The following is a 17,246-nucleotide window of genomic DNA, read 5'->3' as shown; positions in this document are numbered from 1 at the left end:
TGCCCAATCCAGATACAAGTGTCCCAAAAATTAAGCATATCCTGCTTGAGGGGAGAGAGTGCAGAAGACTAGTATAGATTCTCCACCAAAGTGGCCCGAACAGTTGAGGGTCACCCAGCACCTCTTTAGTTCTCAGGTCTTTCCAGCGTTACCAGGTGAGTTATCCTCGGGGGCTGGGGGAGGGACCCAATCCAGTTCCGATTATAGGTGATTGGACCTTTCGCACTCGCCATGTGAAGGATTGTATCCCAGTCTCGATAGTTCATGAGCTTGGCGATCACCGTGCGTGGAGGGGCTCCAAGCACTGCTCTGCCAGTTGGGATCCTATCCGCCCTTTCGATGGAGAAATAATTGGAGAGTTTTTGGGGAGCCATAAGGTCCACAATCCAACCTTCTAGGTAGAGTTCCATGGACGGTCCCTCCCGCTCCAGAAGCCCCAGTATGCGAAGGTTATTGCGCCGAGATCGGCCTTCGCTATCCTCAGCCTTGGCCTAGAGGGTGGCGAGTTTCTTCTCCACTTGCACCAGGTGTTCCTCCAGTTTCTTAGCCGCGTCTTCAGCATCTGAAATTCTCTGCTCCATTTCACCTACTCGAGACTTCAGGTTCCGTAGGTCCTGGCGTCGGAAGGTGACCTCAGAGGTTAGACCATCAATTTTCATCTCCCCTGACGTCCTGGACTCACCAAAGGCAGCCATTATGTCTGTGATTGACAGCGTCTGGCCTATTTCGTCAGTTGAGGGGCCCTTTCCAGCATGATCAGTGGGATGAGGGGCCCTCCCCGGGACAGACGCAGTATATTTATCTATTTTGGTCTGTGCGGGAGTCCTGCGGGGCAGGTCGGTCTAGGGGGCGCGTGTCTCTCTATTCCCAGGGCCAAAGTCTGATGCCCAGCGGAGCCCAAGCGAATGTCCAGCACCCCAGGAAGCGCTGATGGGGTCAGGGGAGTGCAGGAGTCTGTATTAGCAACTATTGCGGCCCGCCGCTGACTGCATCCGTTGGAGGAGGACTCACAGTATCAGGTCCCAAGCATATTTTATCGTGCAGAGTCAGTTTCTCTAATTGCCCTGTGGCCCCCCTGAGTCCCTAGTGCAGCGGTTTCCTTCGTGTAGGTCCAGTCCCTGTCACTCGCCACAGCCCCGGCACCTGTATAACCCCCACATGTACCGCCTGCAAGTGTTGGGTGCCTGAAATGGCCGTCCAGCCTGGGTGTGCAAATGAACCCAACCTCCCAGCAAAATCACTGTCTTGAGTGCGGCGCGCCACAACCCAGACCCCAGAACTCCCCCTCACTTGTTATCACTTGTTATTGTTATCAGGTTATCATGCTGTGTTCTTTCGAGAGAGGGGCGCCTGCTACCTTGTTTGTGTAATAGGACGATCTAGTGGTTGTCTCGCTGGCCCTCGTTCTCTCGCTGCAGTGGTGGTCGAGGAACAACCTCTTGAATGGGAAATTCTTCACCACCCCCGCACGGGAAGCCACTCTAACTACAGTCACGTCTCTCTCAGGGTGGGGAGCTCACCTGCTTCAACAAACAGCGCACAGAGTTTGAAATGTTGCCTTGCACTGCATCCTAACATGCTAGTCAATGTTACCAAATATCACACTTGGAGGGAATTGTGGACGCTGGCCTGCCTCACATCTGGGTAGGTTTATGAATGTCAGCATTTGCCTCACTTAGATGGAATTAGGAAGGATAGCATACACCACACTTGACAGAACTCTGATAGAAATGAGAATGTTGGCATGCGTCACACTTAGTTAGAATTCTTAGCTTTGGCCTGCCTCGCATCTAGATGGGATCACGAATGTCACCATGCACCATACTTAGATGAAAAATGTAAATGTTAGCATGTGCCACACTTAGACTGAATTCCTAACTTTGGCCTGCGTTGCATCTGGATTGGATGGTGATTATATGATAGGATATGGCATTAAGGAACTTGAATGTTAGCAGGTGCACACACAGAGGGAATTCTTTAGCCTAACATGCGCCACATCTAGATGGAATTGTGAGTGTTAGCATGTGCCTCACTTAGTTGAATCCTCAACTTCGCCTGTGTCGCATCTGGATAGAATTGTAAATGTTAGCATGTGCACACATAGAGGCAATTCAATGTCTGATATATTACTCTCCTGCCTAGCCTGGACCTAGTGTGCAGTCTTGAATCAACCAACCCACTAACAACTCCACTCCTCTGCATACAACTCTCAAACTCGAACCAAACACAACCACAAGCCTTAAAGCAGCAAACCGCACTAACTTCACTACACTGCAACAACAAAACTAACCGCACATAGACTTGCACAACAGCACGCGACGACTACCGGCCCTAAAACACTCCAAGCCCAATCAACGGACCCACCGGGCTGAGGCTGCCAACAGCACATCACTGCTATCTTGCACTTCTCCAGCTCATTCATACTAACTCACCCCCCCTTCTCCCTTTTTTCAGAGCCGCCAGAGCACCAGTGATAGTGCGCGGTACAAATATCCTTTTAACATTAACTTGTGTGGAACAGCTCCGGCTCCCGGGGCACTCTGGCATCCACGTGTGCGCCTGGGCACACGGCCCGTGTCCTCCCTGGCCTGGAGGTCCTCACTCCACGCTGCTCCGGAGGGTGAGGGAGGGAAAATGTCTTTCGTGCAGCGCCACCGCAGCTGGAAGAGAGGGCCATATCCGACCAGAACCGCCTTATCGGCACACACTGTAGGCGGTAGGCTACCACAGCCCCGCCATCCGCACACTGCATAGGCTGCGCCCCGTGATATTCAGGGGCCGGAGCGCCTCCACAGCGGCCAGTGCGGGTCGGGCGAAACAAGGGGGGGGGCTTCACACCAGTGCCTCAGCAGGGCGCCAGCCGGTAATGCGGTGTTCTGGGGAGCCTCCGTCCCCTCTCACAGCAGCCTGCGGGGCTTCCTCTCATAGTGGGTGTCGTGGGCTCCTTCCCGTGCTGCACTGCCACGGACAACTAGACAGCATTTCTGGTGTAAAGCCGCACTGGTTTTCCCCAGGATTTCGAGGACATGGTGCCTGTATTCTTCCCTTTCCGTGGATCATGTCTCTGCAAGGTTTCTTGACGTAAAAAAAAGGATAATTGCAGGATTTCGGGGAGCCCAGACGGAGCAGTGAAAAGCTACAACTGCATCCGACGGCTGCACAACAGTGCCCCCCAGGCCATGAAACATTATTGACAGTGGAATTGATGAGTGTTGAAAATGCTGGAACTGTATACTGTTTATCCCTGCGGATTGGGTCGAAGTGTTGTATTTCTATTTATAATGTCAAGTTTTATCTATGAATGCAAAGACTTGTAGTGCCTGATTTTAAATGGATGTTTCCCATCTGTGAAAAGTACAGTGAGCAAAAAGCAAAGGCTGCAAACTCTCAAAGTGGGAAAAAACCACAGATCATGCCATGTTCTGTCTGGAGAGGGGCGCCTGCTACCTTTTTTTAAACCTTTTTGCAAGGAACTTGGGGTTGGTCACCCTGAGTTACCTGGGGGAACCCAGACGTGGACTCCCTGCTCAGAGAGGCACTGCGCCACATCACTGATGAGGCCCAACAAGGCTGAAACACGTGTATAGGGCTGCTGTTGGTATTCTTGTTCAGAAGGGAATTGCCATAGCATTTCGGTGCTGGACTGCCCATGTGGGCGGGACAAAGACTGATATGCAAATGGATATTTCCCACCTGTGGAAGGTACAGTGAGCAAAAAGCGATGGCTGCAAACTCTCAAAATGGGAAAGAAACCACAGAACACGTTATCGTGCCCTGTTCTTCCTGGAGAGGGGCGCCTGCTACCATTTTTTAAAACGGATTTTAAATTACTTTGTATGTTTTGTAGTCTGTGAAAAGTCGATATCTGCTGATGCACATTAAAATATAATTTATAATTTTTAGGAGGGAGGAAGCTCTGCAGGCAGTACAAAGAACTTGGAGTATGGCTGTCGAGAGCTCAAATGTTCCAGAGGAATTCTTCAGTAGCAAGTACCACTTTTTGTTTGGGAAAAGGTTCAGGAACTTTGGAGCAGGCTCCCTGAAGACATGCAGGCATTAAGCCTGGGTGAACGTATATGGGCGAGCTCCCAAACACACAAATCAGCACTCCAGCAATACAGGAGCAGCAAAACAACTCTAGGTAAGTTCTCCTGGAGTCTCATTAAGTACCTTACAAGTGAAGAAGAGGATGAAGCACAATGCCCCCACAATGCAGCAGCAGCAGACCCGGTCACCGGATTCTTGGTCCGGCAGATGAAAGCAGGGGCACTGGAATGGATCTCGCAGCTGCAGTCAAGTGAAGAGCCTCCGGGCAACGAATTGTTTGGGTTCTGTGATTTTTGGCGCCTTTTCCAAAGCACCAGTGAAGAACGATTACTGCCCGATCGATTTGTCTCACTTTCTCGGTCCAGGGACTTCAAGGAGTGGAATTTTACCTCTGGAGGAAGTCCACCAAAGTTTTGGAATGATTCAATCTTCTGAAAGAGATGCACTGTACGATGGCCACAGGTCCCAGGACATTGGCGGTTTGTAGCTGGTGAAGGTCACTGCTTGCTGAGGGATGGCTCCAAATGCAGATAGTCTTGAGACTGTCTTCAGACTGATTGGACCCACCAGTCTGAGAGAGAGTCCTTTTCGGGGCTCTCCTGACGCTTGGAAGAAGGGGTCGGTTAGCAGCAATTACACAGAAGCCATACCCTACGTCTGGAAGTGGCTGTAGGCATCTCTCCTCTTCCTCCTCGTCGGTTCTTCAGTTCCTGTCGTCAGCTTGTCTTCAGCCTCACAATCCATGCCTCTTATGCAGGCACCCAGCCAATGAGCACCCATGCACCATTCTAACTGTGGGTGATGGCTGTCCTTTCAGGACCGTCATCCTCCTAGTTGGAACTGGTTTCAGGCAGGCACATCAGAAGGCAAAGAACGGCTGGGTTTCAGAGTCCTCCCCTGTTTCCTGTTCTCACAGACACTCTGGCACCTTGGTGGTGTTCAAAAAGGTATCCCGCCGAAGGCAGAAGCCAAACCAGGACCTTCCTCACACTGCACAGCACAGGAAGGACCAAGAAAGGAATAGCCATCTTGAATTGGCAAAAGATCATCACTGTCACCATTTTGGGTGAATGGATGACCCTTCTGTGCACTACCGCGGCTGTGAGTTCAGCCTGGGAGACAAAATTGCACAACAGTAATTAGGATAAAACCACTGCCACTAGCCATTCAGATTATCTTGTCACTGTAACCAAAAGGTTACAGGAGCAGTGAGAAAGGGGATACTCTATAGCCCCTCAGAATTCCACATAAGGTCGGAGTGTGCTGATCTCACAATAGGAAAAGATAAAAATATCCTCCTGTAACATAAAATAAAAAGGGAAGCCCGGAGGGCTCCCAGCAACACTGCAGAGAGTGCCCTGTGCTGCAAAAGTCAATCACAGATGCCGCAAAACTTGGAAAGTAGTATTCCAAGAAAAAGGTACAAAAAATAAATTTCAGAAGTATCCCAAAGATGGGGTAAAAGGATAAGTGAATGTGGAAAAAGGTTCTCACTCAGGGGAACAGACCAAATAAAATCCAGTAGTCCAGCAAAAAGTACTGGGGGCCTCACATGTGGTTGTGGTTGTGATTGTGCATAAAAATGAAAATCTACCTAACAACCAAAAATCCCAGCTTAAGTTTGGACTACATTCGGCAAATTGCTGTCACCAATGCCGATGTCTGTCACCAATGCCGATGTCTGTCACAAGCTGATAGCCAATTTGGTTTCTGCTAGGTTTCTGATTTGGGCTTTAGTTACTGGCAGATTGACTCAATAAACTACACCACAAAGGCTGCATTCTGAGAGACTGCTCCAACCAGTCTGGATCTGGATAAGTGTAATTATTACTTTTTTATATGTCTATCTTGTGTTCTATCTTTGCTAAGGATAAACTGGAGTCATGACCTAATTATGGGAGTGTTGTGCTAATTATCCTGCTGATGGCTGATTTTTCTAAACAAGATTTTATATAAAAGGGATATTCAGAGACTTTAAATAGAAATCCTCCGAGATTTCACCGGTTCTTTACTGTTGTGTATAATTAATCATCTCTCTTGGTTTCTTTCTATGGTTTAGCAGACAGATGAATACCTTTATTGAAGACATTTTGAACAGGATACAAGATCTTCTAGAGCTTTCGCCACCTGTAAGTATATTCATGATATTGCTGAAATTTCCTTGCAAATACTGATGCAATTATTAGTATTGCTGCATGTAAAGTGACCTGCCTACCGCCCCTACACAAATCTGTAATGAAAGTCTTACAGTTCTTGGTTCATGTTTTCTTTATTTTTGCCTTGGTGTATTTAGCCGTTGAATACCTTTTCATTGTATCACTTTGTATGAATTGACTTTGCGAAAGTGAAACATTATACCAGGTGAAACCAAATATTGCTAATGGCCTCTAATCAACAAGTGAAAAAAGGAAAAATAATTATATAAATGTACATCATGGCGATGCATCTTTACAGCTTCCAAATTAATAAGTGAACAAATAATCCTGTTTAATGTTACACACGTATGAAAGGAACAAAAGTGATAACTGGACACAAAAAATTCCTGGACACAAAAAATTCCAAACACATGCAAAGTTACAAGGAGAATGGATAACCACTTAATGAGGTTGCAAGAGGACATATAATAGTATGTAAATGTTAGCCACATATCTTAATCTCCGAAACAGCCCCTGCAAGGGAATTGAACATTTTTGTTGGCTGAAAGGGCACGCAACCATTCATCTTGGAAAGGATTTATATTAGATTTCCAGTGCCGCTGAATGGTTTTCTTCTCAAAGCAAAGTCTCTGTACATCCAATTCTTGACAGAGGAAGTGATTTTACCTTTGTTTTGGACACAGTTCAGTGCAGTATTCAGTAACTATTCACAGTAAATATAGGTGTTTATCTCAGAGATCTCAGAATTCTCACAGTAACAAATGTGAAGTTACAATTCATAAATGCTTATAATAGTTAAATCAACTTGGTTTGATAAGTTCCTCAAATCTTATTTTCATCATACCCTACATCACCTATTTTACAATACTTATTTGCTTTTTTGACACTATTTCAGTTTAGAAATGCCACTGCTACAAGCACAGTAATTCTTTTTTTTAATTTTTTTTTTTTACTTCAGCTTATATCGATTTTTCAAGAAAAATGACAGATGAATGGTACCACATTCGGGTCATCGGACCACATCTGAGACATCACAATCAAAAAACCTCTCAAGGCGTCATTTAGACTTTACACCCCCTGCGCCCCCCCATCCCCCTCCCTGGTCCACTTAACAATGAAACAGCTCTACCATGTTCACTTAAACTTCATAACACTTCTTTGAGTGGGCTTCATCAATCTCCCTGATAGGCGTTCAGTCTGTGCGCGATAACCTCATTATTGAAATAGTTGAGGGGTCATGGCTCCCCTCCCCACCAGCGAGCGGGGTTATCAAATGTCCCACCTATTGGGTGTCTTTTTCACAGAAACCAGCCCATTCAGTTTGCACAGACCCAGGATCACTGTATATTGTCGGCGTTAGGTGTTCCATCAGATATAAGTTCTTGGCTGTGTTGACCTATTCTTTCTTACCAGGGGGAAGCGCACTCTTCTAATGTTCGGCCAGGCATGCCCTCCCCGCTAGAAGCAAACCATGAACCATTTTCGGCAATCTTATATACCCCCCCTCTTGTAGCCCAAACAATACCAACATTGGTGTTTTGTGTCTCGTGATCCCATCCAGGTCCCTGATCCAGCTGAGGGACCTCATCCCTGCAGGACTTGACCAAAAACTGAAACTGCACTGGTCACCTGGCTAATCTCGGGCCCAGGGCCCCTCCCCGGCCAGCTGCACACCTGCACTGCCTCCCGGGCTACCCCTGCACTTGGGAGCTGTTTCTGTATCCCTACAGTCCCCACCTGCTCTTGACACTTGATGTCTGCACTTACCCCTGCACTTGTCACTAGCTGGCCGCACTTTTACCTACTGTTTTTATGTATTCCTATGTATTGCACTGCCCCCTGTCCCTACCCGCACTCCCCCTCCCCCCCCCCTCCCCTGCACTTGCACAATCTCAATGTTACTGGCCTAGTAAGATCGTTGTTTCTGTCTTCCCTCTGTTCCCCCTCCCTTGCCTCGTCGCGCTTTGAAACACTTGTGAATAAGCACATTTTAAATGCCATATCATCACAACCCCACAACATATGCCAATAGTCGGCTCTCGATCCACACTCATGCCAACACATAGGGCTCACACTTTGCAACATTTTGGCCAACCTGACCGGGTCGTACAGTTTAAAGGCATGCAGTTTGTACTGGCATGAAATTGAGGCCTGGGGGACTCCCCAGCACATCCTCTGCCATGTCTGAGGGGAAAGGACCATCTTTAGGTCTCCTTCCCATCTCTGTCTCAACGTGTTTGAAAATCCCCTTCCCATATCCACCAGGGCCCTGTATAGTGTACCAATCGGTCCCTTCGATCCTGAGTCTAACATCTTCTCGAAGTGTGAGAGTTCCCTCTGGATTTTCTCTTTCCAAGCCTCCCTTGTCAAACCGCCCTTTAATTGCAGGTACAACGAAGACTGAAAGCTTTCTAACCTCAGGTTCTCTTCCAACTCCTGTACCATAATGAACCTGCCATCTTTCCACAGTTGTCCAACCCTTTCCAAACCCGCCTCATACCATGCTTGGAACCTCTCGGGATTTGGGATGGCGTCCCTGATCCCTGGCACCCAGAGATGACCCAATGGGGAAGGCCAGGTCGTGACATCTCCCATTCCCGCACCTTGGCGCTAAATACTCCAGATAGTACCCAAAATGGGGTGTTCCCTTTGCCTCCTTAATAGCTTAGACCTGGGGACCCACAGCCATTCTCCAACCATCGCTTTTCTTAAGTGATAGTTATCGGGACCTACCCATTGCAAATCTTCACACTGTCTGAGGTGTGGAATTAGGGTCCTAAACTGGGTGGCTTTGTGGTATAGTCTTATATCCGGGAGTCCCACTCCCCCTGGTCCTTTGAAAGACTGTGTCATACTAGAGACCCTTGGTTTCTTCCACCGCCAGAGGAATTGTGTGAGAGTACCCTTGGTCATTCTGAAGGAGTCGTCGGGGGAATCTGTATTGGGAGCATTTGAAATAAATACGAGAACTTGGGGAGTACCACCATTTTTATTGCGTTCAACCTATCCCTCCACGATACGGTCAACTTATTCCATTTCGCTAGGTCTTTCTCCAATCCTATAGTCAGGGGGGGGGAGGGGAGTTTGCCTCATTAGATAGCCTTTAGCTCTCTTGTGACTTTAATGCCCAGGTACCATATAGTCTCCCCAAGCTTACCTTCATGTCCAGGAGTGAAAAGTGCCCCCTTCGCCACCCCTGCTCTTATCCAAGGGGTAAAGGACCGACTTGCCTGTATTTATTTTGAACTCATGCCATGTAGCTGTATTCTTCAATCATGTCCACCGCCGCTGGAACAAAGGTCAGTCGGTTCACCACATGTAAGAAAGAGCATGTCATCTGCATACAGACCAAATTTGTAGGTCAACCAGAGGTGTTGCTGGGTGGTGGGGGGTTTAAGGGGCTGTAGCCCTGGGTCTTTTGGTTGTAGCCCTGGATAGAATCTCAGGGGCTACAACCAAAAGGCTAGCTAGCCCCGAGGCCTGATATTAGCGTAGCCCCAGATCTTTTACAGACCTAGCAAAACCCCTGAGGTCAACCCACCCAAGATAAACCCCTCCACTTGCAGGTCCTGTCTCAGTTTCTGGGCCAGGGGTTCCAGCGAAATCATAGTGTGGGGGAAAGCGGGCAACCCTGCCTTGTCGCCCTCCCCAGATGAAACGGTCTCGAGTATCCCGTGCTTGACCGCCACGCAGGCCCTCGGGGTAAGAATAAATCGCCATGATACCATTATGAAGTCTCTTGCCCAGCCCTATTTTGGTAATGACTGCCTCCAAGAAGTCGCACTCAACCCTGTCGAAGGCCTTTTCTGCATTCATGGAAAGGAGTGTGGGATCACCCTGCATAGCCTGGGCCCAAGTGTTTTTCTCATAATATCTGCACCCTGGCACCCACCCACAAACCCCACTTGGTCTGAGTGTACATGTCTCGGCATATGCCCCTCTAATCTTGCAGCCAGGACCATAGCTAAATCTTGGCATCTATGTTTAGGGGTGAAATTGGACGATACGATTTGCATGATCTAGGGTCCCTGCCATCCTTTGGTATCACCGAGATGAGGGCCTGGGCAAATGAGTCCAGTGCTCTCCCCGTGTCCAGAATATTGTTGAAAAGTCTCAGGAAGGGAAGGAGGACAGACCAGAAGGTTTTATAAAACCCTGGTATGAAACCGTCCTCTCCCGGTGCTTTTCCAAGCCGGAGGCGTCCTATGGCATTCTGAATTTCCTCTGACCCCTTAATCAACCTTCGATGTGGACGGCAGGTGGGGCCCCCTCAAGGTATGCATTAATCTCCCCGATAGCGGCCTTCCCTTCACTTCTATATAGGGCCTCATAGAGCAAGGCAAATGCCTCCTGGACTCCTTCCGCTGTACTCACTAGGCTCCCCCCTACCCTCAACCTCTGTGGCCCATCTGTTTGCTTGTTGTCCCCGTAACCTTGCAGTGAGAAGGGCATCTGCCTTATCTCCTTTTTTATAGAATTTCTGTTTTAGAAACAGCAGATTATGAAGTACCTTCCCCTCCTCCAGCAATTTCAGTTCCACCCTCAGACCCCTTGCTTCCAGAATACGGTCCTCCCTTTCCGCGGGAGAGTACTGAGCACACCTCTCCAGAGTTTTTATTTTGTCTCCAAGTCCTTGCTCTATAAGTGTACTGTCCCTCTTGTTGCGGGCCCCATCCCTGATCAGCAAGCCCCTGCATGTGGCATTTGCCGCGTCCCATACGTCCCCCTTCTCACTTCACCCGTCCCATTGATGGCAAATAATTCTTTAATGCTATTCTCAAAGTCCTCTCTAAAGACCAGATCCTTCCACAGTGAGTCGTCACACCTCCATTTGGAGTTCCTAGGGTACAGGCCTCCCAGTTAATGTCTACAGACACCATATCATGGTCAGACCATGAGATGGGATGAATCACTGAGTCCCTCGACACATCCCATAGATCCTGAGTGGCATACAGGTAGTCTATTCTCGTGAGAGTGCCATGTGCTGCGGAATAAAAGATGAATTCCATGTCCTGTGGGTGAAGGTACCGCCATATGTCCCTCAGCCTGTACAATTCCATGGTCCCCCGCTTGCCTGGTCTGCCTGTCCAGACTCGTGTCCATCCACACATTAAAGTCCCCTCCAAGGATAAGGTGCCCTTGACCATCACTCATTTTATCTGGGGTTCTTTGCAGGAATCTCTTCTGCCCCCGATTTGGGGCATATATCATAGCAAAGGTGACCCTTATTTTCTTGATCAGGACAGAGATCAAAACAAATCTCCCTTCTGCATCAGACCAGACCTTTGTTACTTCCATCGGTAGACCATTCCGATCCAGAATCTCAACCCCTGCCTTTCGGGCTATTCCAGACCTCAATATTCATCCAGGCCCCAATATTCACCTCCAATAGACCCACAGGGAATCCTCTGTGTATCGCCTTTCTTATATCTGGTTTCTTAGAGGAACAGGGCATCAATACCAGACTGTTTGAATTCCCTGGCGACCAAAGGCCTCTTGGTGGGGGAGCTGAGCCCCTTAACATTCAGTGTACACACACGCAGACTGTCCCCCATCGTGACCCTGCCTCTATCAGCCATGATCAAATCCCGTGGCCAATGTGAACCCCATAAACTCAATTCCACAGGTGAACAAAACCTGAGCCCTCATGTAAAACCTAGGTCCCCTAAACACCCATTTCCCCTCCTCTCCCTCCTCTCGCCACGGCGCCCGGCCCCTCTTGGTTACCTTCACGAGGCGAGTCCAAACCGCCAAACAAGCCCGAAACCCAGGCCTCTCCTCAAATCAACTCAAACTGTTTCCCCCCACCCTAGCCCCGACTGCAATAAACCCCTGGCAAATCAAACACCTTAAACCCCACAAAACAACTTTAGAGTGCATTTACTTTCCCAGTGTTCAGGCCATGCCTCCCCTCGGGTCAAGCCCATAAACACCATTTCAAATATCCCTCTCCTTGCCACCACGGGGTGTACTGAAGACATATTGGGAGGTGCCATATTCAGCTTCATAAACTTCCTTGAGCCTGGGATTCTTTTCCTCCTGGTATCCTTAATGCGCCAACCTCTGTCGCCTTCGTTCTCTCCCTGTGTGCCCGGTGCTGTTCCTTCTTCCGCTAGTATTTCCCTTGTGACTCGTGTGTATTTCATCCTCCGTTACGAGCCTGTGTCTCTGCCCCCCCCCCAGCTCGAAGGAGATTGAGAATGGGAATCGCCATCTGTAACGCACACCTTTTCCATTCAGCCACTTCACCAGGGTTAAGCACAGCTTTCACTTTGTAAGGGTCAGAGAGAACAAGTCCTGAAAAATAGTAACGCTCGCCGTGCCCATTATCACTGCTCCCTTGCTCTTTGCCTTTTACTAGAATTTTCAGCCTGTCCAGGTAGTTGTGAAAACGTGCCAGAACTGATTTCGGGCTTCTGGAAGGACCGCCGGCTCTGTGGACCCTCTCGATTTTTGTCTTGTCAATCGAGTCATCCTGGAAGAGGAGTTTCGTAACCTCATGTATTGTTCGTCTGAGATCTTTGTCTCCCCCTCCTTTTCTGGGATCCCGAAGAACCGGAGGTTGTTTCTCCTCTCACGATTCTCAAAATTGTCTATTTTTAGCACAATATCTGCCTCTCTTCTCTCCAGTTTGCTCATCCGAACATCTATTTGGGTTTCCAGAGTGTCTAGAGAGGATTACTTATGCTCCACCTCTTGTAACCTTCTCCATTTTGTCGACTTTGCCCCCCTATATCGGCCTTATGCCTCTGATTTCCTCCAGTAGTGAGGCAACGTCCTTCTTTGTCACCATAGAGTCTTCGCCTCCCGCTGCCATCGTCCCCCACTTCTGGTTATGTGCTCCTTCCACCCTGCCTAAGTATGCAAAGTCCGCAAACCAGGATTTGGAATCCATGCAAGGTCACACCACGACGGGGCAACACTCCGGTGCAGGCCTCTTTTGGGTACCCCATCCCTCATAGGAGAATGGACCGAGAGAGGGTCAACGTAGCAAAAACTCCCTACAGCACAGTATCAGAGGGAGGCGAGTCTATATTGTGCCCCCAGTCGGGCTTCTCTGGGCCCTCCTGTTTATATTGTACCTGACAACGCTCAGATTGCTTGTCCCCTGCCTTGTAACATCCACACACCACCTTCTCTGGGGAGTAATTCCCTATGAATTGGGTTTGGTCAAGGGGGCATACCCCCGAGGTTGGGGGCCACACACACACCTCTGCTTCACGCCCCGATCCGGCTGAGGTCACAGGTGCCTGGGGTTGTGACGCAGTTCATACACATCTGGTTGGTGGTTCAGGGCTTCTGATGTGTCTGCAGGTCCTTTTGTGCCACCCCTTCCCACCGGGGTCACCGCGCCCAGGGTACACCAGCTTGTCCTGTGGGCCTCCCCCTTGCTTTGGGATGGCCTTAACTTCAACCTGGGCCCTCAGTCCTCCTCTAGAACAAGAGCTTGCACAAAGGGCACTCGCACCCCTGCACAGTTCCCCAACCTACACCTCCACTCAAGTCACTCAGCCCTGGGGCCAGGGCCAGAGTGGCGGGCACACGCCCCAGGACTGGGGGCCCTCACTTCTCGTCGCCTTTTCAAGTTCCGAGATCCAAACCTCTGCATTCACTGCGGCCCGTGCTGTCCGTTAGAGTCTGGTTTCTGCCGGAGGGAGCTGCAGCTCTTGATCACACAGGTTGCTGGGGGCTCAGCACCCCGATCCAACTCTCAAACCTCTGCCTCCAGCACTAAGTCACAGGGCCCTTGGACCCGGGCCGGAGAGGTGGGCACACACCCCAGGACTGGGGGCTCTCACCTCTACTGCAGCCTTTTTAAGTTCTGGGGTCTGATCTCTGAATTCAGCACGGCCTGGGCTGTCCCTCAGTGTCTGGTCTCTGCCATAGGGAGCTGCCGCTCCTGATCTTACAGGGTAGTGGGGGCTCAGCCCGTGCCTACCACACTTCCTCTCCTAGAATGACGGGCGAGCCCCCAGCGCTAACTTACGGGCCGGGTCTCTCCGTAGCAGGGGGGTGGGGCACCTCCGTCCCTCTTATATAACTCCCTGCCCTTCAAGGGGGGGTGACAAACCCACCTCAGAGCAGAGTCCGCTCAATATACGACATTCCTGTGCCTTTGCACTCTGGGCTCTCGTTCTCCTGTCTTCACTTTCGTTACGGTGATCTCTCTATGGAGGACTCTGTCTCCACTTTGAGAGCACAATTTCTTTTGGGTTTCGGGCCAGGTGAAGCCCACCGGTTCTGTAAATCACCGCCAATGTCCTACAAACACCAGGGGGCGCAATAGGTGGGGGAAAACATGCTATGTAGGGGCCCGGGTGACGGAGGACCGCAATCAGTCAACTTCCATCCGTGCGCCCACTGGTGGCCGTCAATCACAGCAATTCTATAAGATTCAAAACCATAACATGACCAACACATCTTTTGAGCAACATTTCCAAATAAGACTTGTAGGTTCTTTGTCAAGACTGACTAAAAACCATTGGTCAGTCACCAATATGTTCCATATGATTCTGCATTCAAAATAATATTAAAATAAATCTGATCGTATTAAAATTAACTTTTTTTAATTGAATTAAGATTGTGCTGCATCATTTGGTTTGATGCCATGAAGTAAAGTGTCAGAATATTCCCTCCTTTATTTTATCATTATACAAGAAACTGGCTAATGAAGACTTTAGAAAGTTTACAAGCTTATTAGAATACCTTTTAATCAGAGACCTCCTGTCAATCGAGTTACCCTTGAACAGTGCCAAATTCAGTAAGCCAATCTTGCACACGTATATCCATGTGCCAAATAGTTATTCAAGGTTGAAATACTTAATTATATTTGTGGCGGGGACTATTATCCCCACCACTATTATATTTGTGGTGGGGACAGATTCCTCTGCAACAAGACCGCTGCAGCACTTGACATGTTCTTCAGACTTAACCTTCACTTCCTCGGTGTTACTGAAACTTGCATTCCTCTCATCAATTCCACTGTTCCTGCTTCTCTCACCACCCGTCTTCCTCCTTCTCTCATATCTCATGCCCCTCTGGTCGCGGTGGCGGCATCAGTCTCCTCTACCACCCTAAATGTCTTTCCTCCATCCCTTCTACATCTATCCCTACCTTCTCTTCCTTCGAATATCTATTCAAATCCTTCACTTACCCTCATGCTATCTCCTTCTTAATTATTTACAGACCTCCAGGCCCACTCTCCTCCTTTTACAATGACCTGGATCACCTCCTCTCTCTCATCTCCCCCTCCCCCACTCCCCTCTCAGTACTTGGTGACTTAAACTTTCCCCTCTGCAATTCCTCTCAATCTTCCCCTCTCCTCTCCATTCTTGACTCCTAACTCCTCTCTCCCCTCCCTACGCCTCCAACTCACTCCTCTGGCTCCACTCTTGATCTCATCTTTACCTCTACCTACTCCCCCTCACCTGTTTCTTCTCTTCCCAACTATCTTTCTGACCATGCCTTACTCTCCTTCTCCCTTCCTCCCCCCTCCTCTTTGTCCACTCCCTCTTCCTCCCCCTCCTCTCGACGTGATCTCTGCAACTTTAGCCCTTCCCTATTCGTCGACTCATGCTCCTCCTCCCTTCCCCTCTCTCCAAATTCTCTGCTCTCTCGGCCAAGGATGCCCTCTCCTCCCTGTCCTCCTCTATCTCCTCCAGTCTCAACCTACTCTACTCTCTTACCTCCTTCCACCCATCTCGCAAACCTTCCCAACCTTTGCTTTCCTAGCACCTTCCGTCCATGCGTCGCCTCCTCCATCGCCTTGGACGCTGGCTCAAATCCCGCTCTCTGGCTAATCAAACCTCCTATTTCTCATATCATTCTTTGACTCTTGCCTCAAATCTGCCAAAAGCTCCTACTACTCTAGCTGCCTCCACTCACAAGCCACACACCCCGCTGAATTTTACAAACCCTCTCTTCTTTCCCCTCCTACTCCTGAGCCCTCTGCCAACTCTTCTATCTCTCCTTCTGACTTTGCCGACTTCTTCTCATCCAAAATTCTCTCCATATGCCAAAACATCCTCCTCACTATCTCCTCTTTCTCCCCCCTCTGCTTGCATGTCTAACTTCTCTCCTGTTACTCCGTCCTGTTTCCCTTCTCCTATCCAGAACTCAACCTACTGCTGCCCCCTCAGATCCCCTTATTCCTAAGATTAACCCTCTCCTCATACCCTACTTAACCACTTTCTTCAACATTTGCCTCTCCCCCGCCACCTTCCCTTCAGCCTTCAAACACGCTACGATCATCCCCACCCTGAAGAAGCCTTCTGCTAACCCTCTTCTTGCTTCCAACTTTTGTCCAATTTCGTTTCTCCCTTTCCTCTCTAAGCTTCTTGAATTCCTGGTCTAGTCTGAACTCTCTGCTTTTGTATCCACTCACTCTCTCCTCCCCCCCTCTCAATCTGGATTCCGCCCTAAACACTCCACTGAGACTGCTCTCACTTATGTTCTCAATTCACTCCTTACTGCTCGCTGCGCTAGGCAATCCTCTGTCCTTATCCTCCTCGACCTTTCTGCTGCCTTTGACACCATTGATCACCCCTTACTCCTCAATACTCTTGCTTCCTTTGGCTTCAAATGCTCTGTTCTCTCCTGGCTCTCCTCTTACCTCTCCAATCGTTCCTATGCTGTCTCCTGGGGCGACCACACCTAATCCAACATTCCCTTGGACTACAGTGTCCCCCAAGGCTCTGTACTCGTCCCTTTTCTTTTCTCACTATATGCATCCCTTCTTCCCCCGTTATCGCTTCTTTCGGCATCTCTCAACATTTCCACGCAGACGACACCCAATTTTTTCTCTCCTTCTCTTCTTTCACTCCCGACCTCCATCTTACTTTATCTTCCTGCCTTACAGCTATCAAAAACTGGATGTCATCCCACTATCTCTCCCTCAACACTGACAAGACTGAAGTCATTTTCTTTCCTTCTAACACACTCCCTCCCTCAACCCCCCTCTTTCATCCACTTCCCCCTTCCAATCTCCCCATCTCTACTCATGCTGGCAATTTAGGTCTCCACTTTGACTCCTCCCTCTCCTTT

General features: G+C 49.1%; 1 protein-coding gene across 5 annotated transcripts in view; it reads left to right on the top strand.

Moving 5' to 3' along the window:
- XPOT (exportin for tRNA) overlaps positions 1 to 17,246 on the top strand; it is a 1,180,573-nt gene that overhangs the window by 725,334 nt on the left and 437,993 nt on the right. For all 5 annotated transcript variants that reach the window (XM_069629779.1, XM_069629778.1, XM_069629776.1 and 2 more), the window contains one exon: positions 6,107 to 6,176. In XM_069629779.1, the coding sequence (XP_069485880.1) occupies positions 6,107 to 6,176 (70 nt within the window). The remainder of the gene's footprint in view (positions 1 to 6,106; positions 6,177 to 17,246) is intronic.

Source organism: Ambystoma mexicanum, chromosome 12 (assembly GCF_040938575.1).
Source record: "Ambystoma mexicanum isolate Mex_15411 chromosome 12, UKY_AmexF1_1, whole genome shotgun sequence".
Taxonomy (NCBI): domain Eukaryota; kingdom Metazoa; phylum Chordata; class Amphibia; order Caudata; family Ambystomatidae; genus Ambystoma; species Ambystoma mexicanum.
This window is presented reverse-complemented; position numbering and strand designations above follow the sequence as displayed.